Source organism: Arabidopsis lyrata (genome assembly GCF_000004255.2).
Source record: "Arabidopsis lyrata subsp. lyrata unplaced genomic scaffold ARALYscaffold_6, whole genome shotgun sequence".
NCBI lineage: Eukaryota > Viridiplantae > Streptophyta > Magnoliopsida > Brassicales > Brassicaceae > Arabidopsis > Arabidopsis lyrata.
Window position 1 is genome coordinate 11,995,947 of NW_003302550.1, and position 23,334 is coordinate 12,019,280.

Below are 23,334 nucleotides of genomic sequence, written 5' to 3' on the forward strand. Positions count from 1 at the left end.
TGTGGTCTTTCATATGTCAGCGCCGGCTCTGCTTCCTTCTCCGTCTCTTTTAGGGTTAAACTCTAATATCTGATTATACATTAAAAAGTAGAAACAGTTGTATACAAGTTGGTTTTTTTTTTAATATTAATTTAACATTAAATTCAATAAAAATAATAATTAAGTGCTAAACAGTAAAAGTAAGGAATTGGAGCAAAGTAAAAAATATAAAAGTAAAAAAAAAAAACCTTACTTTTAATAGTAGGAAGAGAGATTAAATGAAGGAAAACAGATGAGGACGTACGAGAAGGGGATTGGAACAGAGCTAAGGCATTGAGCCAACGTCAATATGAAAAAGACGTTAACTAAGTGATCCGGTCCAATTTTGCAGTCATTGCTATACCAAAAAAGAACAAGATTCTCATAGTTTTAGATAGAAGTGATATCATGGACTATGGCAAAAGAATAAAGACACAAATTTAATGTAAAACTTAAACAGACTATTTTTTTTTTTTTTCTTCAAACAGACTATATGGAGAACTGTTTTGTATTTTTGATTTTCTAATTTTTTCAGTTAAATACAGCAACAAATTTAATCAAAATAGAAAAACAAATACTCACCCACCATGATTCATGAAACTAAAATATCTTCTTGAATTAAAAAGATATTTTTAAGTTCGGTCATAGCCTAGATATTTTTAAGTTCGGTCATAGCCTAGATTCATTACTAGTTAATTATATAATAAAATTTTGACGAGATAAATGATTAGATAAGTCGAGTCTACTGTGTTTAGAAATCCAAAAAAATAAATATAAAACTATATGGATGAATTTACTCAATTGATATAGTTGGTTTTGGTGATACTATTTTAACAATATATGGATATTATCAAACCTCGGTGATAGTGAATTAGTGATACAATATACCATTGACACTGAGTCGATCATTATAATAACATCTCGTGTGGCCAACGTTTTGCTTAAAACTTCATATTTTGAACACTTCATTCCCACCCACTACTTCGAGATCTCTCCCAAATCCACAGAAATATTGTGTAATAATAGACATAAAATAAACTATAACCAAATCGAAATCTCAAATCTGACCCTTTACAGTAAAATTGAATGTGTGTATTATTGGTTGCATAACGAGTCCACTTTCAGTATTATATATTTGTAACTAAACTCGATCAATAAGTAACTTTAATAGTGTAAAGCCTTACTAAAACAAAAACCAGATCTCAAAAATATGGATACTCAAAAATGGAGTCTAGGTTTACTATCTCTCGCTTTTCTCTTCATCACTTTCCTCTTCCGCTGATCTCCTCATTAAACAGGTTCTTTCTTTTAAGCACTTTTTTCTATCGATACGTGTTTTTTATACTAAAAAGTAGTTTTTCACAATGAATAAAATTAATATTTTTTACTAAAATTAGGCCACAGAAGGCAGAGGAATAGAGTACAACAGTTCTTACAGTCTCACGACGAATCTTGGTACACTTATTTTCTTTCTTTAGATTTTCTTGGTTAAAACTTAAAACTGAAAACCATTTTCTTGATTTTCTTGGAATTTGTTTTCTTCGTAGGACTGACAAGAGTGTGGAGGGATGAGCCACCAGCGGATAAGATTCTGTCAATAACAAGCTTCTCAATAATTAGGAGCATAATGGCACCCTATGTATCCTCTGTTTTTGAGGCTGCTGGTTACAAATGGTAAAGATCTTACACTCTATCCATTTTTTTTATTTAATTTAATTATATTTTCTGAGATAATTTTGATGAAAAATAAATAAATCAGGAGATTGGTTTTGTACACGAATGGTAAACAAGACGACGGTGGAAAAGATCATGTTTCACTTTACGCGAGGATCGTAGAGACAGAATCTCTTCCAATAGGATGGGAAGTGAATGTTGATCTCAAACTCTTTGTCTACAATGGGAAGCTAAACAAATATTTAATTGTTACAGGTACTTTAAACAAATATTAGATCCATCAAATTATTTCTAGAAATATTGGCCAAGATTAATTAATACATGAACCTAGTTGGTTGTGATTTGGAGTGTTTATTTTTTTTTTTCTTTGCATAATTGTGGATTGTAGATGGATTAGTGAAGCGATACAACAATGCGACAAAAGAGTTGGGATTCGGACAACTAATTCCTCAATCAACTTACTACGACGGGAACGATGGATTCCGTGAGCAGGACACTGGTACTTTTGGTGCCGAGATCTCCATCGTTAACCGGTCCAACCTAAAAGAGAAAGTCACATTCATATCAAACCCTCCAAACAATGTCTTCACTTGGAAGATACTTCATTTCTCTACCTTGGAAGATAAAATCTATAAATCTGACGAGTTTCTTGTTGGAGACCGATACTGGTTAGTACTTGATCTCATCGTATTACATAATGATTCATAATATTGATCTCATCTACCAAGTGTCGTTAGCTCAACTGGTAAAGTCCTAGACGAAGCTTAGAGGTCGCCGGTTTGAGTGACGTTTGGGACGTTACTAATATTACATGCTGTAGTTTCGGGTCTGAGGTATTACGGGCTTTGGCCCAAAACCTCCTAGTATTCAAAAAAAAAAAAAAAAATTGATCTCATCGTTACGTGACTTCACAGTGGCCTGAGTATAATAAGGGATTTTGGTTAATGAATAATCAGGAAATTAGGATTTAACCCGAAAGGAGGTTTAGTCCCAATCTATTTATATGCTCAAGGATTTAAGGCAAACGCAGTTGAAGCAACCACTTATGGAGCAGCTAATCTGCGGTTAAAGAATCAACGAAACACCAACCACATAACATCATTTAGTAAGAAAACTAACCAAAGAAAAAAAGTTTATCTCCAAGAGAGAAAATAAACAATGAATGAAACTAATAGTAGCTAATGTAAATCTTATTATGTTGTGTTTTCTTTGCAGCTGAATATTGGTACCTGGTTCTAAGCGGATACGGTTTGGGAGTGAATACTATACCATTAGCAGATGTAAAGGATGCATCGAAAGGATATTTGGTGAATGATGCCATTATAATTGAAGCTGAAATGCTTACGGTCTCTGTGACGAACCTCGTCTCCGTTTAAAGATCTCTACTTCTTTACCATACTTCAAACAACCTTAGGAAGAAAGAGATGGTTTGTGATGTTTGTGATGTAGTCTTTGTTTCTGGTTTTCTGAGTTTTCTCTTTTCTGTTTTGTTATCAATGAAAATGAAACTCTCAGGGTTTTAAATTTTTTGAAAAATGTTGGGGACATGATGAAGTGTTAACTTTCTGGATAAAGTCGACCTATATGGAGTAAACTTATAATTTACTTCACATCATTTCAATTTTTGTAGCCAAATTCAAACAGAACGTAACCCAAAAGAAAAAGTATTGCATAACATTTTAGAAAGATACTAAATATGTAAAAAATCTAAGTCGTACGATGCAAATTATAATTTTATTCATACCATTCTGGCATTCTCTATAATTCTAACATCCACTAACCAAAAAATAAATATAACCAAAATCTAGATTGAACTTAGGAAAAAGTAAAGTAAAATCCTGTCCGTTTTTTGCTCCTAGGTCTATTGAACCATTTTTAAAGCTCAATCATATCGAAATTGGGTTGAATGGTCATTTACCTATACCTATAAACTCAAGTTCCAAGGTATATTTATTTTTTTGCTTTCGCTCTTGGAATGAATTGTACACCCAAAATATACGACCGTTGCCCGTTGGAGTAAGAGTCACTCCCTAGCTTGATCTACATTTTTTAATGTATAACGTTAATTTGACCACTATATTAATTCCTCTCATTAAGTTAACCGCATTTATCTTGAAAGTTCATCAACCAGTATATGTTTCACTCCGCGCTTCTAACATTTCTACCACTTTTACCACTTCCATTTTAAGCATTTCGCATTAGTATCAGTTGATATTATATATATCAAGTTTAATGAGATTCTAACTCAAAATTAATTAGCAATAGGTGAGAAAATGCATATGTACTAAATATTTGTGTTGAAATATCTTTGCTTCCAATGTGAAATATATAAACATGCTCCCTCGAGAATATAAATTCATTTTTCTCGGATCAAATCCAACTTTTGTTTTAGATTGGTTATACCCATTTGTGTCTATTAGATTTTAATACTAATTACTAAATAAGTGATTATGAGTTCATTTGAAAACTCATAAGCTTCCAACTCAAAACTATTGGAAATGAATTGATTGTCATATATATAGGTTATGGGCTTGGTTGGTATAACTAAAACTATTGTAGAATGGTGGCAATCAGGAGCTTAAGCATGTAAGTTGATGAAATTGTAACCTATTATATGCTAGAAAATTGCTCACACGATGTGTGGGTTAAAATAGTATATATTAAGAAAATGATTTAAATATATACCATAACTTTATCTTGATTTGCACACCTTTTTGTGATAATCTATTAAAACTTTTCTCGAAACAATAGATTACGCTAGATCCACACTTCACTGATAAAAAAAATAACATCCACATTTCAGTTTGTTTTGGTTTAAGTGTTGATGATATAATTTTTATAAATAAGTTTATATTAATTTTGAAAAATGTGTAGATATATTCCATGCAAGCACTCAAAATAAAAGAAATTTTGATATTATATTAAATAGTTTGAAAATTTATAATAAAAATAAAATAAAATATGTTTTACTATAAACCAAAAACAATGGAAAATACGGCTAAATAATCTTATTATATAAAGTATGTTTTCAAAGTTAATAACTGACGTGATCGTGACACGTGTCAAATCTATCGATTTGGGATTTGGGATTCCAATTTGCATCCAAGTATTATCGAGTTGGAAACAGATCTTAGTGGACTAATGAATTAGCTACAAGTAGAACGAAGAGCTGACCTCTACGAATTTCTTGTTTACGGTTTACGGGTTGAACTTCTGAGAAATGGGCGTAGAATGACGAGGGTAAGAAGATGAAAAAGTGTAGAAGATGATGAATTGATGAATGAGAAGAGATGATGAGATGATGTTTAGATCAGAGAAGAAGGATGAACTGATGAGATGAGAATTTCTCTTTCTCTCTCGGAATCGCATGCAGTAGAGGCGAAGAAGAAGAGAAATGAAATTAGGATTAATGAGTTAGGGTTAGGCTTATATATGCCTCTTAATGGGCTCCATAATTGCTAATGGGCTGCATAATCAAATAAAACCGATCGGCCCGATTACCGAACCGACCTGATCCGAAAGCCGATCGTCCAAATTAATTTTGACGTTTGGTTTGGTCTACTCTCTTCAGTCTACGTCGATAACCAAAAATTTTGGACTGATCGGATCGGTTTGATCGGTCTTTGCCGAGAGGGTGCAAGAAACTGTTTTTTTTAGGAAGGCAAAAAATTAAACAAAAGTAAAAGCAATATATCCACTTGTGATAGTAAAATTGAAACACACTTTATGCCTAATTAGTACGGAACCAAAGATAAGTATTGTGAAAAGACAAAAAGAACGGTACCGTTTTGTTATGAGTTCCGTGTTATCTATTCATAGCCTAATTCTTTTTTTTTTCTCCTTTTTTTTATTAAACTTATAGACTAAGACTAAACCACAGTTTATGGCCAATTGGTTTAGAACCAAAAATAAACCGGAGACGATATTGGTCACACATTTATGGCTAATTGGTACCGAACCAAAAAATTACACATAAGTAAAATAAACCACACTTTTTTTTATTATCTTTTATACTTTTTTCAAAATAAAAAAATAGAAAATAACTTACTCCCTCCGTCCCACAAAGATAATTTTTTAAAAAATTTCACATTCTTTAAGAAATAATGTATAATAACAATTTTAACCTTTTCACCTTTTAACACATTTTAAAGAGTATATTATTTATTGTTATTTAATAAGGGTAAAATAGGTAAACTGTTTTAAATTTGACATTAGAAACACAAAACTTCTATCTTTATGCGACAAATTTTTTTTCTAAACAGTCCATTTTTGTGGAACGGAGAGAGTATTTATTTTAAATAAAAACCTATTTTCTTTACCGCTATGCAGTTTTGGTTCCCTATTTTCCATTCATCGCGTACACTAAAATTTAACATCTACCTTTTTCCCAGTGGACCCAAAAATGCCTTCGAATTGAACATGGGCGTTGCTCCTCTCGTGTCTAATATAAAATTTGGATAATTATGAATTCTGCGATGATAGTGATATACCATTGACACTGAGTCGATCATTGCAATAAATAAGATCTCGTGTAAAACGTTTTTGCTAAAAAGATTTAATCATATTTTTGAACACTTGCCAGTTGCCACCCACTACCTCCAGATCTCCCACAAATCCATAGAAAATAATACTCCCTCCGTTTCAGTTTAGTTGTCGTTTTATGTTATAAATTTTGTTTCAAAATAGTTATCGTTTTAGGTTTTCAATGCAAATGTTTGGTGAAAATTCCAGTTTTATCCCTACTGTTTTAATGTTTTGGCCAATGAATTTTTTTATAAAATATATTAATAAAAGGTAAAATAGAAAATTTAATACTTTTTTTAATTTGTGTGAAAAAACTTTAAACGACAACTAAAACGAAACGGAGAAAGTACACAGGTTACTTGGAAAATGGCATAAAAGTAACAACATTCTAAGTCAAACATATGTTCAAAATGAATATGTTACTTTTATGTATAATAAAAATGAATATGTAAAATATATTGTTTTTCCCACGACTAATCCACTTTCAGTATTTTATATTAGTAATAATAAAAAATAACTAAACTGGATCAATATGTAACCTTAGATGTCTCTCTGTCTATATAAAAATGTACACCTTTCCCAAAGAAAACCCAGATCTCAAAATATGGATAGTCAAAAACTGAGTCTAGGTTTCATATCTCTCGCTTTTCTCTTCATTACCTCCTCTTCAGCTGAGTTCATCATTCAACAGGTATGATTCTTTATTTTTGTTCTTAAAGCTCTTTTTCAATGGATTAGCTTTTTACTAGAAGTAGTTTTTAACATGAAACTTAAAAATATAGGTCACACAGGGAAGAGGAACAGAGTACAACAGTTCTTACATTCTCAATGAGAATCTTGGTACACTTGTGTTGTCTGAAATCGACTTTCTTTTTGGTCTTTAAGGGTTTTTTTGGATAAAAACTGGAACCCATTTCGATCTTGATTTTCTTGGATATTTTTTGGTTGATAGGAGTGACAAGAGTGTTGAGAGAAGAGCGACCATCGAGTAAGATAGTGACAATAACAAGCTTCTCAGTGATTAAAGGGAGAGGAGAACCCTATGAATCCTCTGTTTTTGAGGCTGCTGGTTACAAATGGTTCAGATCTTACACTTTCTCCATTTTTATTTAAAAAATAATTAATTCTATTTTTTGAGCTAATTTTGTTGGAAAATAAAAATCAGGAGATTGGTGTTGTACGTGAATGGTAATCCAAACGACGGTGGAAATGATCATATTTCACTTTATGCGAGGATCGAAGAGACAGAATCTCTTCCAGTAGGCTGGGAAGTGAATGTTGATCTCAAACTCTTTGTCCACAATGGGAAGCTACACAAATATTTGACTGTTACAGGTACACAAATAAATGTATATAGACATCTTTATAGATATAGTGGCCAAGTTTATTTCTAGCCAATGCTACTTTTACTTGGCAATTGTAGATTTCAAATATTAGTCTCATTATTACATGAACCGAGTTGATTGTGATTTAGAGTTTTTTTTTTTTTTGTGGATTGTAGATGGAACAGTGAAGCGATACAACAATGCTAAAAAAGAGTGGGGATACGGACAATTGATTCCTCAATCAACATTTTACAACACGAATGAAGGGTACATTGAGCAGGACACTGGTTCTTTTGGTGCTGAGATCTTCATCGTTAGCCCGGCCCAGCAACAAGAGAAAGTCACATTCATATCAAACCCTCCTAACAATGTTTTCACTTGGAAGATACTTCATTTCTCTACCTTGGAAGATAAATTCTATTACTCTGACGATTTTCTCGTTGAAGACCGATACTGGTTAGTACTTTTGGTAACCCGAACTTTTAGACCGAAGTACAAATGATTTGATCTCAAAGCTTGCAACTATTATGTGCATTCCGCGGTGGCCTAGTGTAATAATGGGTTTTGGTTAATGGATAATCAGGAGACTAGGATTTAACCCAAAGGGAGATGGAGGAGGAAGACCACATGCACTTCCAATCTTCCTATTTGCTCAAGGCCATAAGGCAAACGCAGTTGTTACAAACACTTGGGGAGCGGTTAATCTGCGGTTAAAGAATCAACGAAGCACCAACCATAGACAAATATATTGTAAGAAAAATAACCAAAAATAAAAGTGTTTTCTTTAGGAGAGAAAGTCATCAATGAATGAAATTAACGGCTAATGTAAATTGGTTTATATTTGTTTTTTCTTTGCAGCTGCAGCTTGGTACCCGATTCGAAGCGGTTATGGTGTGGGAGTGAACAATATCATATTGTTAGCAGATTTAAACGATGCATCGAAAGGATATTTGGTGAATGATGCCATTATCTTTGAAGCTGAAATGGTTAAGGTCTCTGTGACCAACATCGTGTCCGCTTAAATATCTCTACTTCTTTGTCAACGATCAAACAACCTTATGAATAAAGAGACTTTTGATGACTTTGTAATAAGACGAAGTTGTTGATGCTTAAGAAAAAAAGAAAGAAGTTGTGGTCTTGTAACGATATTTCTGTTTTTCTGAGTGTTTTTTTTTTTTTTTTTTTCAGTTTTGTTATTAATGAAATGAACTTGGAGTGTTTTATTTATATGGATAACTTAACCTATTCAAAAAACTTATCACCTTAGTGATTATGTGTTTCAGGGCCCAAAATCTAATAGTTTCACATAGGTCTGGGCAAATAAACCGAAGCAAATGTACCGAACCAAAAATTTGAAAATAACCGAATGGATACTAAATTTAATAACCGAATCGGTGTCGAACCGAAATATTTCGGGTAACCGAAATACCCGAAATACAATTATATATTCAAAATAATTAGTTATTTATAGACCAAAATAGTTAAAATACTCGAAAATAACCAAAATATATCCAAAAATATCCGAAAATACTCAAAAATAACCGAAATATCCGAAAATATCTTAAACAAAATAATTGAATGGATACTAAATTTTAAAACCGAAAGAACCGGAACCGAACCGAAATTTCCAAATATCCGAATGGATAATAAATTTTAGAACCGAAACCGAATGAATCCAACCGATAACCGAACGGATAACCGAAAACCCAGGCCTAGTTTCTCATCATCTAGGGTGAACAGCTTAGGAAAAAGTGTTGAAGAACGGTAGTAAAATCCTGTGCGTTTTTTTTTGGACCGTTAATTTAAACCTCAATCATATGAAAGTCGGTTTGAATGGTGATATATCAAGTCACCAGGCTATAAGTTCGGTCGAGTTATTATGTATGTATTTATATGATCACAAACAAATTTAGGAAAAAAAAATATATTGAACATGATACATAGTGATTAGTGAACTTATGTATTAGTATGTTATTAGACAATCGGTCCTAGTGGTTTGAAATTACTCGAGTTCAATCTGAGAATGAGTAGTTAAACACGACCAAAAAAATTATAACGGAATGATTGACAATACTATCATTTTTAATGGATTAATACATTACAAATTAGTGCTAATGTACAAGCAGATAATCTGGCACGAAAAATTCGTACAGAATCGCTTCATATCACATATGTAAACAACATTCCTCAGGAATGACTTTTGAGTGTTAATTAATTTCGGATGACAAAAAAAAAAATACATTACAAATTAGGTACTAATTAAATCATTCGTACACATTTATTGTTGAAGGACCATCTCTACATTTTGAATCATTTGAAAAAACAGAACCAAACGGAAGAAATAAGTAAACATAACAAAAAATTATGCAAAAATTCCAATGTATATAATCCTAATTAAGAAGCAAAATCTGTAAAGGCCAAAGAGACTAGGAGAACCACCACAGCCACGATTTGAGCTGTTGTCACGCTCGATAGAGAAGCAGCAAGGCTAGGAGAAGGGCCGGGGACTCCGGCTGCAGGAATAGTAGTCGATGGAGGAGAGGAGGAGGAAGTTGGTGGATCAGAGAGTGGCGTGGAGGAGGCAGGGAGGAGGACGTTGAGGTCAAGCTTCTGACCGGCAAGACAATGGCCGGGAACGCCGCAAAAGAAGAAATGGTGGCCGTGGTTGGTGAGTGTGATTGAGTCGTTGCCGGTAGTGAACGTGGAGATTGGCTTTGAGGTGTTGCAACTTCTGTACATTGGGTGCGTCACTCTCATTACGTTGTGGAATTGTGGGTTGTATTCGAACACTATCAAAATCAAATTAGTTTACGTTTTACTCACATTTTCATAGAGGTAACAACAATTTATACATGTGCATACATTGAGAAAAAAAAAGGTGAGCATATTTAAACCAAAGAAAAATCATAACATATTTTGGCCCAAAAACTCAATCACATGTTTTATTTCAAAATTTATCAATCATAATTCATAAGTTAAAAACCCTGTTTTTGAACTCAGTTCTGAACTAATAATGATAACCATTTGAACTTTTAGCAGATGAAAAATATCAAAAATGACACTTTTTGTATTTATCCTAAATTTTTGATCATCTTGGTATATATATTAATATAGCCCTTTTGGGCGTGAGTGGTAGGTACTCTTTACTTTACACCTAAAGCTTACGCACTTAAGAATTACGATTGCTAGATGGGGTCCATTTTCCGACAGAATTATTACAGTCTAGATCTGCTCATGTTAATGTAGCTAAGAAGATTAAGGAACTCACAGACAGTATCACCAATGTGGAAAGTTTTGGTAGAAGCCCATAGCTTGTAGTCTACGTTAGCTATGGTTGTCCAGCCTGCTGAGTCACCAACTTTGTACACCGCCGCTTCACTCAGCCGTAGCATCACCACCATACACGCTAAAGCCGCCACTATCCTCGCCGCCATCAGTCAACTAACTCTCTCTCTCACACACTCTTCTTCTTCTTCTTCTTTTTTTTTTTTTATTTGGTAAAAGGTGAAGCTTCTTCTTCTTCTTTGGTGAAGAGCCCCACAAGGTTTTCTCCTTTAATAAGGAGGTATGTGAATGTGAGTGGTGGGGCGTATGTATTAGGAGGTCACTTGATCTTTATTGGTTAGTTGGCTAATTTGGAGAAAGGAGTGTCTAAAAAGCAAAATACTAACAAAGATTGTTTACTTTACTTGCTTATCTTTTATTAGTGTTGGATTTAATTTCTAATACTGAACTGACTTGAAAAATTAGAAGACTATATAAAAATATATAAGGTTAAGAAAAAATAATGGAGAGAATAAATGATGTTTTTCTCTTTTTATCTCGCGTCGACAGTAAGATACAAAGATCAACCTATATCCAATTATTATAAAATGTTGGAACCCCATTAATCTGGATATGATATTCAGAAATCAAACACGAATGGTTTCTAAGAACCATAATCTCAAAGACACATGAACTTTAAGTTAGATCTAGTGACTCCAGTTTATTGTATAAAAATTATGGTCAATCCATTTAAATCAGTTGAAAATTCATTATTTTGTCGTTTTAAAAAAAGAAAAATATTTTTAAGTGATTCTCATCAATGCCGAAAAAAACCGATCAAATTCTCAGATAATCCTCAGATTCAAAATTTAGTCTCAAATACTCCTCAATGGTAGAAAGACAAAATTACCTTTAATGAGGGTTGATTTCGGGTGATAAGGGTTAAATACAATTAAATCGATAAGTGTTCAACGAAAAACACAATAGCTCAGTGGTTGCAAGCTCCATGCGCACGCGCGCGCCCCCAGGGTTCGAATCCTTTTATACGGGTTGTAACTGGTACAACTAGGAAATATTCGGGAATATTCTGGTACATCTACGTTGTAGTACAACTAGGAAGTACAACTAGGTTGTACAACTAGAGAGGTATCAGTTGTACCACGTATACCTAGTAAAGGGGTAGTTTCGTCCTATCATTAAAAAGAGGAGAGTATGTGGATGTGGATTAGAGGAGAGTATGTAGATTAATTTTTTGACTCTGAGGAGCAATTGAGATTAATCCCCGAAAAAAACACACAAAAATATTTTTAGAGAAATAGTCTCTAATAGCACCTAATCATGTTTTATATATGAAGATAATAGCACCCAAAACTTAAACTTCCACAAATGAAATTATTATTAGTTATTATTATATTTCCGCCAAAAATTTTCCGTAACGTGCAAAAAAATTCTGTCAATATTTTTCCAAAAAAAAAATTCCTTCGAATTTTCAAAAATTTTCCGCCAAAAAATTCCACGAAAGTCAGGAAGAATTCCTTGAACTTTCGAAAAAATCTATGAACTTATGGAAGAATCTTATAAAATTCAGGAAAGAATCCTTTCGGAATTTCAAAGAATCATTCTCGAATTTCTTGAATTTCCTGGAATCCTTCAACAAATCCTTCAATATTATTATTTAATTAAATTAATAATTTTTATTTAAGGTTTAATTAAAATTATAGTGCTATTTGTAAAACTTTGTAAATATGGTGTTTTACTTGGAAAAATACATATTTTTGTGCTATTTTTATCAATTATCTTTGATTTTATGGTAGACATAAATATAAATAATAGAAAAAATTTAATACCTCTAGAAAAATTGGGATACCAAATAATAAAGAGACAAAGAGAGATTTCTTATTATTTCTCTTATAATTGAGGTAATGAATTGTGATTTACAACGAATGATTCGATCGTTTATATATACGTAAAAAGTAAATTACTATACATGCGTAGTAACGGTATGCTCCATAAAAATTATATGTTACTCGGAATAATTTTCACGTGTAGGCCATTTTTTCTGACTTTCATAACAATAGCCATATAAAATCGTATTTGGTAGAAGTTGTCAAGTGTTCACACGGCTAAAGTTTGGAAGGCTTGTAAGGAAAGAATGGTGAGTTGGTTGGTTTGCTAACTTTGAGTCATCTTTTAATATTTCTATACTTCGCAGTTACTCTTCCTCCTACATCTTGGTAACATAATTTCCTAAATTTAAAATTATATATTTATGATAAATCCTTTTTTTTGGTCAACTTTTGTAACAACATTTTAAGCAATTTGTTTCTTTTTTTTCTTACCAGTTTAAGCAATTTGTGTTCACTGCTGCATTTATCAGAGAATTTAAAACTTCAAAACTAGTCTATATATCGATATCTGAGACCACCAAAAAAATTGCAGTGGGGGATATCGATGTGCCTTTAGTTAAGTGGTTAAGTTCTTTTGACTCCGTTTTTCCCATCAGAGTTCGACTCCACTAAGTCGCGTTACCCCGCATAATAAAAATTGGCTATGTATCGAGTCTTGTCGATCCAAAGATGCCAAAAAAAAATTTGCTATTAGTGTGGAAACAAACGGCTTAATATATGATGCCTGCCTTCCATGAAAATCTAATTAATGTCCATAATAGGCCGATAACAAACCCATCTTCGGCCCATTAACATAGGCTGTAGAGAGAAATCAACAATGCAAATTTTAGACCTTACAACATTGTCACACTTGTGAGAAATGGAACTCAGGGATGACATTAAGAACCACAACAAAGAAAAAAAGACTTCACTTATTCACAAACACAGTTTAAAGTAACGAAATTTAGTACACTGTATAAAATTTAAAAACTGTATTTCCTGTTCTCTATTTTGGTGTGTTTACCACCTCTTGTTTCACTCTCTTCTGCCTCTACTTAAGTTATCACTCTTAAACCACTTTAAAGCCGTGTTGAAGGATCAAAGCCATTAGATTTACCATTACTCTTCTTACCATTCACGAACACTTGATCATTATGATCATCCATGAACCTAGCCCAGAACCAATGCTTCTTCCACACTCTCTCAGTCATCTCCTCTATCGGCACATTCTTAGTCTCAGGAAGTAGGAACATCACAAAGAAAGACATAACCAAAACCCAAGCCGAAAAGAAGATGAATATTCCAAACTTGAAATGGCAAAGCATCGAGAGGAAAGCTTGAGCGATAATGAACGTGAAGAGCAAGTTAACGCAAACCGTCACACTTTGTCCTGCAGAACGTGTCTCTAGAGGGAATGTCTCACTCGGGATTAGCCACCCGAGCGGTCCCCAAGACCAGGCGAAAGCAGCTACGTATGTGCAGATCATTACCACAACTAGAATTGCGAAACCTTTGGAGAGATTTGTAGAGTGGTCTGTTACTTTGATGCCAAGGATAATGGCGATTACGACTTGAGAGAAGAACATTTGGAAACCAGCTTCAAGGAGAAGAAAACGGCGACCGACTTTGTCAACGGAGTAGATTGAGACTACAGTTGAGAGGACGTTGACTGCTCCGGTGACCACTGCAGAGTAAAGAGAAGCGTCATTGCCAAACCCTACTGTGTTGAACAGAACAGGAGCGTAGAACATAATCGCGTTGATTCCAGTACATTGTTGGAAAATCTGCATATTTCATACAAAAAAAAAGATTACCATTAATTAAACTCTGAAATTGAACAATATGGAATCAAAATTATGGAAACTTGACAAATAATTTAGGGTTCTTGGTCCTAAAATGAATCAAACTTTAGGGTTTCTGGATCCTAAACAAAAATTCAGATCACCGATTACAAGAGAGCAGAGAAATGGTAGTACTAACCTGTAAAGCGACAGCGATGACGAGCTGAGGACGATTCTTACGTTGAAGAAGGTTTCTAAAAGGGTGTTTAACTTCTTTAGCAAGTCGACTAGCTTCGAGTAGATCGGCGAACTCTGGTTCAACATTATCGGTACCTCGAATACGACGAAGAACAGCTTTACCTTCATCGAGACGACCTCTTTCGACTAAACTGTTTGGTGTCTCCGTCACCAATAAAGCTCCGACGGTTAGAAGAAGCGCGGGATTCCCGCCAAACCTAACGATAACCTCCATCCCCATCCTCCTTTAATCCTGCAAACAATTCAAAATTTATTTAGTGGGCCGTTTTAAAACTCAATAATGGGCCGTTTTTAAACTCAATAATGGGCCTATACGTAAGCCCATTAACTACAGGTGACAGATCATCATAATGCATTAAAGTCGACGCCGGGAAAATTTTGTTAGGGACTGACTATACGACGTAGGCATGTGGATAGAATTTGCCGAAATCACGGAAGATTTTTTAATCTACTTATAAAGTTTTTTGTTTTGTTCAAATCTACTTATAAAGTTAAAAAATGCTTGTTAAAGGGTAATTGAATATGTAGAAATCTGATTTTTGAAAAAGTTCAAATTTAAATTTAAACACACACTGAAGACAGCCAAAAAATTTGACAAAAACGATCAGAAAATTTGGAATTAATACTTTAGAGAGTACATGCAACGAATTTTTTTTTTTCTTACAACAGTTTACGGTTGTGTGAAATGAAAGAGACAGACAATTCATGTAGATATTTTTCAATAGTGTCATGTTAAAGCATATTTCTAAAATTATGACCGCCATATATTATTAATATGGATTTATCTTTTTTTGTTAAACCCTAAGATTATTTTCCACACATTTTTTTCATATTATCAAGAAAAAAAAAACAAAAGATGATCAGGGAAGAGATACTTACTTGGCGGTCCCATAGTTGACAAGATTGGCGAAGAGGATACCAATAGTGATGTTAAGCTGAAAGAGAATATTAAGACCACCACGGATCCTAGTAGGTGCAATCTCCGACAAGAACAACGGAACGGCTTGATTAGCGAACCCAACTCCACAACCAAGTAATATCCGGCCTGCAATAAGCATGGCTAGGTCTTGAGCCCCCGCGTTGAGAGCCACACCGATGATGAAGAACACGCCGGCTATAAGCATCGTTAGCCTCCGTCCTCGCGTCCTCGTCGTGTATGAAGCGAAGAACGTTGCGGTTAGACCGGCTAAGTATAGAGATGACGTGAAAAGTTGTAGCCCTTGGTTGTCGTATTTGCAGTAGTTGCTGTCTTTTTCGGTGCCGGCTTGTACTTTCCGGTAAACCACCGGAAAAAACTTTTCGAGAAAGTCAGGCATCGACGTCACTCCGCCTGCGTATAGCCATGATGGAAATTAAAATCATACTCATAATTTTTTTTTTATTAATGTTGATGTGTCATCATGACCCATGTTCAAATTCAACATTGAGCATGTGTGTTGTACAAAGAACAAAAAATGAACTAAAAGCTATATGACACTAATTTTGTCAATATACTCAAGGACGGTCAAGATCTTTGGTTGCCAAACTTTTGTAAGCTAAGATTTTAGATTATTTTTCTTACTTTAACTAATTAATTAACATTGAGCTAGTTACTAAAATTTCATTTTGATAAAGTTGTTTTCTATTGTTAGGTGAAATAGTTCTACCAAAGAAGTTATTGGTGGTAGTTGAAAACATGTACAAGTCCTATTTAAAATCTTTCTTGAGAAAACTTGCACTAACAAAAACTTATGTATCCTTAACTTCTTCTACTTTTTGTATTATATACGATAAAAGGATTGTATTATACATATAGAAAGAGAACTAAAGAGATGTTAATGTTCTTACCGGAAACACCAACGTCATAACCAAACATGAGGCCGCCGGTAGCAGCCATGATGCAAGATATGATGACTATAGGAGTTATTTTTGCCTCAAACTCCACTCCGTTCGCCGAAGTTGCAAACCCTCCTCCGGTCATCGTGAAAATCTCTTCAGAAGCTAAAGTATAAAAGTTATTTTCTCTCAAGGAGTTAAAGAGATCATTGGGGGTGTTTACCTCATTATATAGAGAAGACGAGGCAGTAGTGAAGAAAAATAGATATTGTCTGTAGCCAGTGAGATGCTTACACGTCTCTTTTTCTGTTCACATGCTACTGAGTCATCAAGTCATTGGTCAACAAACGTTTCTTCTAACTCTTTCTGCTTTATGTGGCGTCTCCTTAGTCCTTAGTTGAATATACAATTTGCCTATCATCATATAAGTCTTCTCTTTCTTGTTATAGTATTACCCTCGTATATTATATGCAACTTTTTTTATGATAAATTATAAGATTCTCCTCTCTTATTAGAGGGTTGTTACATTTTCTTATAATGCTGTCAATGTGTTGTGAAAATCTTGCTACCTAAGCAAAATATCTAATATATAACCTTTTAGAATATGAACGATTAATTGGGCCGTTAACCTCGAGTGTTCATACAAAATTGCCAACGTCATGTAACTTGTGAATATCATCTTTCTAATTTTTTCTTTTTTATTGTTTAAATTTATTGATGTTATGTATATTGTGTTAAAAGTATATGGGACTAGATCGGTTCGGTTTACGAATTCAGCATTCTATTTCAGAATCATATTTAGATGAAAGAAAAATTATTGTAAGAAGTAGACCGACACCAATCCAACCCACCAACCTCCCTAATTAAGAAATGGATCCAAATCTTTAATATATATATATATATATATATAACCATATTTGCTCACCACTCGATTCAATTATTGTTTACTCTCGTTCGAATGCGATTATGGAACAAAATATCTACGACTAGTCTAACCCAAATTGTTTATTTTATATGTGTTGTTTTGTCCTATGGGTTTCTCAGTTGATGTCACGTTATTTGTGTATGTATCTACCAAATTGTCACTTTTGTATAGTTCATGGGTCCATATTACATCTTTAAAAGCCAATAACCATACATATGTTTCTGGTTCTGATAAGACTAATAACCATATATCTCACTCCTACTCAGTTATTATTTGCGCGTTGGAATGCAACAACAACAACAACAAAAAGTTTAAAATAAATTTGGGTTTTCGATTTTTGATGTATGATATTTTATTCTTATGTGGCTTTTGGAGTTCTTCGTATGATACATCAATATTAAAGTACGACAACACATGCAAATTCAAAATTGAATATTAATTGTTGAAATATCATACCAAAGAAGATACTGTATAATGTGTTTAGACTTGTAAGTAAACTATATCCACATGTGACATACAGGTAAAATTAATTACGTAACAAAAAATCCTTCTTGGACCAAAAAAAAAAGTGTGTTTTACTTTTCAAATATCATTATCCTGTTAAGAGTTGGAGTCAACTAATATGATTCTAATTCGACAAATATCAAATGAGAGAAACGTAATAAAACGTGATGATGATATATAGGAAAAGAGAAAAATATGCCAAGTCGCTAACAATAAAAATGCTTGTATAAATTATTATTATCCAGTTTTGAAAAAAAAAAACAACAACAATAATTCAATAAATATCTATAACGTTTTTCTTACAAAAAAACTAAAATAAGAAAATAGCTGTATGTATACGTACGTTGCTCTAAGAACCGAACTACATCCCATTATTTATTTATATATATTTCATCATCCCTGTAGTTATATTCTTTTCGCAGATTTCACTAGAGATATTTTTATCTCCACTTATGGTGAAAATTTGAAATACTCGGGTCTGGGGTTCAAGTCCAAGATATTGCGATTTATTAACAAATTTGCAGATTAATGGAGGCAAGTGTGCAAGAGATCTCCAACGATATACAATTATAGCCGTTCGCCAGGATTCGACGCAGAAAAGAAAGTGTCGCCAGGTCGTGGATCATTGAAAGTATTCATCAAGATCACGAAGAAAGAAATGTAGTCTGTCGTGGATCTAGTAATGGTCGGAAAGAATTGTCAGTTGTAGAATCGTCTATGTAACAGTTCTCATAATTAGCAATTAATAATAAATCTAGACGACCAAAAATAAACACCGATTTCCATAATTTTTCTGAACTGGATAAGCCAAAAATGAATATTATCTGATAAAAGTAAAATTTTAATAACAATTGAATCTCTAATAAAAATATGATTAAACTGAAAAACCAACACTCTAAAAAACCGATCCGTACGTCTGAAATGCAATTAATGGTGTTCAAACAAAAACACATTTTGACACTAAACGGTCAACTTAAGATACCGTTGAAGTACTTTGATGATATTCAAACAAAAACGTCACAAACTAAAAAAAGTCTCTAGTGCCAGAAATTTCAGTAAGACAATAACAACTAGCACTCTTAAAACCAACAAAGTGACTACGAAAATTCAAAAAAGGTAACATTCAGAACAAGACACTAAAACCCCACCCTCAAAAATCTTATCTCACCAAGTCAAATTGCAAAATTAGAAGATATGTCAAGGGGACGATACTAGCCGAAAGAGAATGCAACCATAAAACAAGTGAAAACAGAGATTGAGTTACACACTGAGACCAAAGTGTTTCTCTTTGCTTAGTCGGGAAGAATTTGTTCGTTGTCTGCATCTCCTTCTGTCTCAATGGTAGGCTTTGAAGGTCCTGATCCAGGAGCTTGCTTCTTCTTGATTCCACTCACTATATCATCAATTCTTAGAAGCATACACGCAGCTTCTATAGCCGTCTTGAAAGTTTGCGCCTTCACATTGTACGAATCCCATATCTGCAGAATTTAAATTGTTAGTCAAACTCTCTGGGTAACATTGGTTTCATGTTGTGAGAATCACACCAAGGGTAAGGGATTTGACCCTTACCTTGCTCTCTTTCATATCAGCTATTGCACCAGTGTTCCCATCAATACCAGTCCATGCGTTTTCACCATTTGCGTGCTGCACCAAAACCGACAATTGAAGCATAGAGAAAAGAGTTGGTATATACTAAAACAATGGGAAAGAGAAGGCAATCAGGGTTCATAGTGCAGGACATTACCTTCCCTTGCAATGCAGTCATAGTACGGATCACGTTAACCCCACAGTTCTGAGCCAGGGTACGTGGAATAGCCTCGAAAGCAATGGCAGCTGCTTCATAAGGCCACTGTTTAAATAAGATTCAGAAAGACAAATAATATTTATCAGCATGGGAATAGCATACTCAGCAATAGAGGCTCAATATAGATTTGACACCAGATCAAACAACTTTAGGCAAGGAAACGAAATGTAATAAAAGCAAAGCCGACCTTTTCTATGCCTTCGATTGTTGCACTCTTCTGTTTTAATGTGGCAGAAACGGTTAACTCTGTGGCTCCTCCACCAGGAACGAGCTTTGGGTTTTTGATAATGTTTCTTGCAACAGACATGGCATCCTGTAGGGACAATGTCTCAGGCATATAAGATAATGAATGTTTACAAAATACTGGTTTGTAAATAACACCAACGAACCTGTAAATTTCTTTCCACTTCATTGATGAAATCTTTACTTGGTCCCCTTAAGAGTACGGTACAGGCTTTGGGTTCTTTGCAATCAACAATGAAAGAAAAGAAATCATCTCCTATTTTCTTGACCTCAAACAAACCAGCCCCAGTACCGATATCAGACTCCTGCAGTTCGTCGGGCCTGTTCACAATCACTGCTCCACAAGCCTTGGCGATTCTGTTGTTGTCAGTTTTTCTCAACCTACGGATTGCACTAACCCCAGCTTTACTGAAATAGTGACAGGCCAAATCACTAAGACCCTTTTCTGTAATAACTAAATCAGGTTTGAACTTAAGTATTTGGACGCAAATGTTCTCGATGTATTCCTCTTCCAACTTCAACAACACTTCCCAGTCCTCTTCTCTGACCAACTCAGCATTGGTTTGATTTTCACCTTTCTTGTACTCAAGGGGACAGTCAAGAAGAATAATCCGTGGGTTGACAATCTTTCTTTTCATTTTACCAGGAGCAACGACATCTTTATTAAACATAACTCCTTTAAGAACCTCCGAGTCCTCAAACTGACCACCAGGAACCTTCTCAACCTTGATGTACTTTTTAATGTCTACCTCCCTCAAACCTTGCCCAAGATCAACACCAACAGTAGTAGTGGCATCAATAGCCAAATCCTAAAAGAGCACATAAATAAAGTCATACAAAATGATGTGAGTACGGTACTCAGACAACAATTAAAGGTCTCGAGAAAAAAAAGTGTCAAGATGAATGTTGATGTCCAAACTTCAATATGTGAGATGTAAATGGCATCTGCTAAAAAACTTCATCCTACAAATATTTCAACAAACGAGCACCAAAAAAAAAAACAGGAGAAAACTGTAGAATTGAAGAAAGCAGTCATCAAATTCAAGTTATTTCATGGACACGGTTACTCATCTTACATTTCAAAAGTCAGTTCTAGATGTATCTATGCCTACTTACCTAAACATCTCCAATATATATTAAGGAGTAATAAAACCTTGGCAGGTAATGCATAAGTAGGAAGCTACAGTAATTAAGGTACTTACAGCAATTAGATCTCCAAATTGGCTAGTGAACTTTGTCCCTATGCAGCTTTTGACTAATCCTAGCACTGATGAACCTGCAACTTACACATTCTTCCATCAGTACAAACGTGAATGAAAAACCAGCATCAGAAACCAAAGTAGCTTGAACTTGACTCCAAATGAACAAATATAAGGTAGAAATGGACTTACGGTCATTGATATCAATTGACATAGCAATTTTGTCAAGAACAGCAATTGAATCTTCGAGAGCCTTAATGTAAGCTGCAGAGAAGAAAGCATTCGCTTAGATGAAAACGACATGAGTAACATCACATGACAATAACAAGCAATTCATAGAGCTAGCATACCTCGGCATATGACTGTGGGGTGGTAATTCTTCTCAATAAATGCTTCTGCGACATGAAGCATTTCTCCAGCTGTTGGGGAAAAAAAAACATAAACCAGGTTAAGAACCCATGCTTATTTGATCTGCTCAATCACACAACAGAAAAAAAAAAAAAACACTGCAGCATCTAACAGAGTTTCTCCTTAACTAATTCGTTTTCACTCAGCTAAAAACCAAAAACGCTTGTCCAAGCCAAGCTAGTGCCGCACTATTTGTCACCAAACAAAAAATGTTCTTACCTAGAACAATAACAGACGTTGTCCCATCACCAACTTCTTCGTCTTGTGTACGGCTCAACTCAATCATTGACTACAATCACCAGAGTCAAAAAAATGGATGAGTAAACAATTTCAACAAGAAAACAACAAGAACAACAACAGATACAGAAAGGCAAAAGTAAGAACCTTAGCAGCAGGATGAGCAACATCTAGCTCACGAAGAATAGCATTCCCATCATTAGTAACAACAATCCCTGTAAAAATCCAAATAATAAACAAAGAGTGCTGATAACACATAGATTAAGAAAAGGTAAAAGGCACACAAAACAAATTGATTTAGGGTTTACATAAAACTAACACAGAAACTGAAGTACAATACCATCAACAAGGTAAGAGTACATGAGAACAACATTTCCAAAGCTAAAATCACTAAACCTAATTCCCTCACTACAGAGATCTACTAAACATACAAAAAAATGAAAACCCTAAAAAAAAAAAAAAAAGGTTTAGAAAACAACCTCCACTAGCATCAAGAAGCATCTTCAACATAGAACGAGGACCCAACGTCGTACGAATGATATCAGCCACAGCCTATAACACAAAACAACGATGATCGGAAACCAGAGAGAAGTCGCGAGAGAAGCAAGAATCAGCCATAGAAAGGGATTATAATATACCTTAGAAGCTTGGATATTACCATGATGAACCTTACTTCCAGATTCACGCTTCAACGAATCGCCTGAACCATTTCACAAAGGAGTTAAATCTCGTTACGAAAAAGTAATATCGATTTGGAGGAAATGAGATCTGGAGGAAGATGGAGATAACTTACTCAGAACGAGAACCGGTGCGTGCATATTTGCGATCTGAGGTTTTCACAGTGAAGAGAGAAGCTGAGAGAGAGAGAGACGGCGAGTTTGCGAGAGAGAGTGATTTCAAAGAGCGGCAACTACTGGAAGATCCTACTTCTTCTCCGATTCCTTCTCTCTTCTGTTTTTTTCCTTATTAGGTTGAGAAGCCCAAAATAAAGCCCATTAACCAGTATCTGTTAAAGCCCATTGGGCCTTTTAGAAAAAATCAAACTATTTTTTTTTCCTAAACTACCAATATGAACTACTTGCAAAATCCGGTTACGTGATCGGATATCGTATACAGTACAATTGAAATCAGGGTTCATATTGAATACAAGAAAAATGAAGCGAAATTGAGAAAAGAGTTTTCTACAAAATGTTGTGGATCCCCTTTGCGACATTATCCTTTCGTTGTTTAAAATCTCTTCTTCATTTAGTTAATTACGTCTTAAAAAGATTACATGGTACTTCCAGCTCCATCTCAGGTATTAACTTATCAATTAATATTGAGATTTTGAGCGTGTTCATTTCTTAATCGCTCCTTGAACGACATCGACAAGCAAAATACACATTACGATGGAAAATAATAATTTCAGCGACTAACTCGACAGTAAGCGACTAACTTGTCAAAGCTATTACGTAGGTTTGAACCAGAGA

The 23,334-nt window shown here is 34.3% G+C and overlaps 5 protein-coding genes across 5 annotated transcripts; 2 read left to right on the forward strand and 3 right to left on the reverse strand.

The window, feature by feature from the left end:
- The first annotated feature begins 739 nt into the window (after nucleotides 1–739).
- Nucleotides 740–3,239, forward strand: LOC9308279. The gene is given in 8 exon segments (XM_021023147.1): nucleotides 740–1,285; nucleotides 1,287–1,316; nucleotides 1,416–1,473; nucleotides 1,566–1,692; nucleotides 1,778–1,947; nucleotides 2,081–2,360; nucleotides 2,649–2,797; nucleotides 2,908–3,239. Coding segments are annotated over 8 exon segments (1,032 nt in total). The 5' UTR covers nucleotides 740–1,228; the 3' UTR covers nucleotides 3,069–3,239.
- A 3,506-nt stretch (nucleotides 3,240–6,745) lies between these two features.
- LOC9308280 lies at nucleotides 6,746–8,689 on the forward strand. Its single transcript, XM_002872165.2, has 7 exons — nucleotides 6,746–6,907; nucleotides 6,999–7,056; nucleotides 7,169–7,295; nucleotides 7,382–7,551; nucleotides 7,718–7,997; nucleotides 8,125–8,291; nucleotides 8,400–8,689. The coding sequence occupies exons 1-7, from the start codon at nucleotides 6,761–6,763 to the stop codon at nucleotides 8,561–8,563; spliced, it is 1,113 nt and encodes a 370-aa protein (XP_002872211.2). The 5' UTR covers nucleotides 6,746–6,760; the 3' UTR covers nucleotides 8,564–8,689.
- A 1,100-nt stretch (nucleotides 8,690–9,789) lies between these two features.
- LOC9308281 (mavicyanin) lies at nucleotides 9,790–11,080 on the reverse strand. Its single transcript, XM_021020429.1, has 2 exons — nucleotides 10,810–11,080; nucleotides 9,790–10,330 (listed from the first exon to the last, which is right to left on the reverse strand). The coding sequence occupies exons 1-2, from the start codon at nucleotides 10,973–10,975 to the stop codon at nucleotides 9,936–9,938; spliced, it is 561 nt and encodes a 186-aa protein (XP_020876088.1). The 5' UTR covers nucleotides 10,976–11,080; the 3' UTR covers nucleotides 9,790–9,935.
- Nucleotides 11,081–13,428: 2,348 nt separating this feature from the next.
- LOC9310376 (sugar transport protein 13) lies at nucleotides 13,429–16,754 on the reverse strand. The gene is given in 5 exon segments (XM_021022619.1): nucleotides 13,429–14,475; nucleotides 14,672–14,919; nucleotides 14,922–14,962; nucleotides 15,610–16,060; nucleotides 16,558–16,754. Coding segments are annotated over 5 exon segments (1,578 nt in total). The 5' UTR covers nucleotides 16,691–16,754; the 3' UTR covers nucleotides 13,429–13,770.
- Nucleotides 16,755–18,953: 2,199 nt separating this feature from the next.
- LOC9310377 (T-complex protein 1 subunit gamma) lies at nucleotides 18,954–22,833 on the reverse strand. The gene is made up of 13 exons (XM_021022434.1): nucleotides 22,659–22,833; nucleotides 22,504–22,565; nucleotides 22,345–22,417; nucleotides 22,013–22,080; nucleotides 21,848–21,917; nucleotides 21,571–21,639; nucleotides 21,413–21,484; nucleotides 21,224–21,297; nucleotides 20,168–20,830; nucleotides 19,966–20,091; nucleotides 19,719–19,823; nucleotides 19,544–19,618; nucleotides 18,954–19,452 (listed from the first exon to the last, which is right to left on the reverse strand). Exons 1-13 carry the CDS (start codon nucleotides 22,681–22,683, stop codon nucleotides 19,267–19,269), a joined length of 1,668 nt encoding a protein of 555 aa, XP_020878093.1. The 5' UTR covers nucleotides 22,684–22,833; the 3' UTR covers nucleotides 18,954–19,266.
- Between the last annotated feature and the right edge of the window lie 501 nt (nucleotides 22,834–23,334).

Bases quoted from the DNA above. Each gene is read 5' to 3' on its own strand.
- LOC9310377 (XM_021022434.1), bottom strand. From the start codon at position 22,683: ATGCACGCACCGGTTCTCGTTCTGA. The intron at 22,566-22,658 runs GTAAGTTATCTC...GAAATGGTTCAG, and splicing joins CGCACCGGTTCTCGTTCTGA to GCGATTCGTTGAAGCGTGAA. The intron at 19,453-19,543 runs GTAAGGGTCAAA...TAAATTCTGCAG, and splicing joins CTGATATGAAAGAGAGCAAG to ATATGGGATTCGTACAATGT.
- LOC9308281 (XM_021020429.1), bottom strand. From the start codon at position 10,975: ATGGCGGCGAGGATAGTGGCGGCTTTAGCGTGTATGGTGGTGATGCTA. The intron at 10,331-10,809 runs GTGAGTTCCTTA...TGATTTTGATAG, and splicing joins CCACATTGGTGATACTGTCT to TGTTCGAATACAACCCACAA.
- LOC9308280 (XM_002872165.2), top strand. From the start codon at position 6,761: ATGTCTCTCTGTCTATATAAAAATGTACACCTTTCCCAAAGAAAACCC. The intron at 6,908-6,998 runs GTATGATTCTTT...TTAAAAATATAG, and splicing joins CTGAGTTCATCATTCAACAG to GTCACACAGGGAAGAGGAAC. The intron at 7,057-7,168 runs GTACACTTGTGT...TTTGGTTGATAG, and splicing joins CATTCTCAATGAGAATCTTG to GAGTGACAAGAGTGTTGAGA.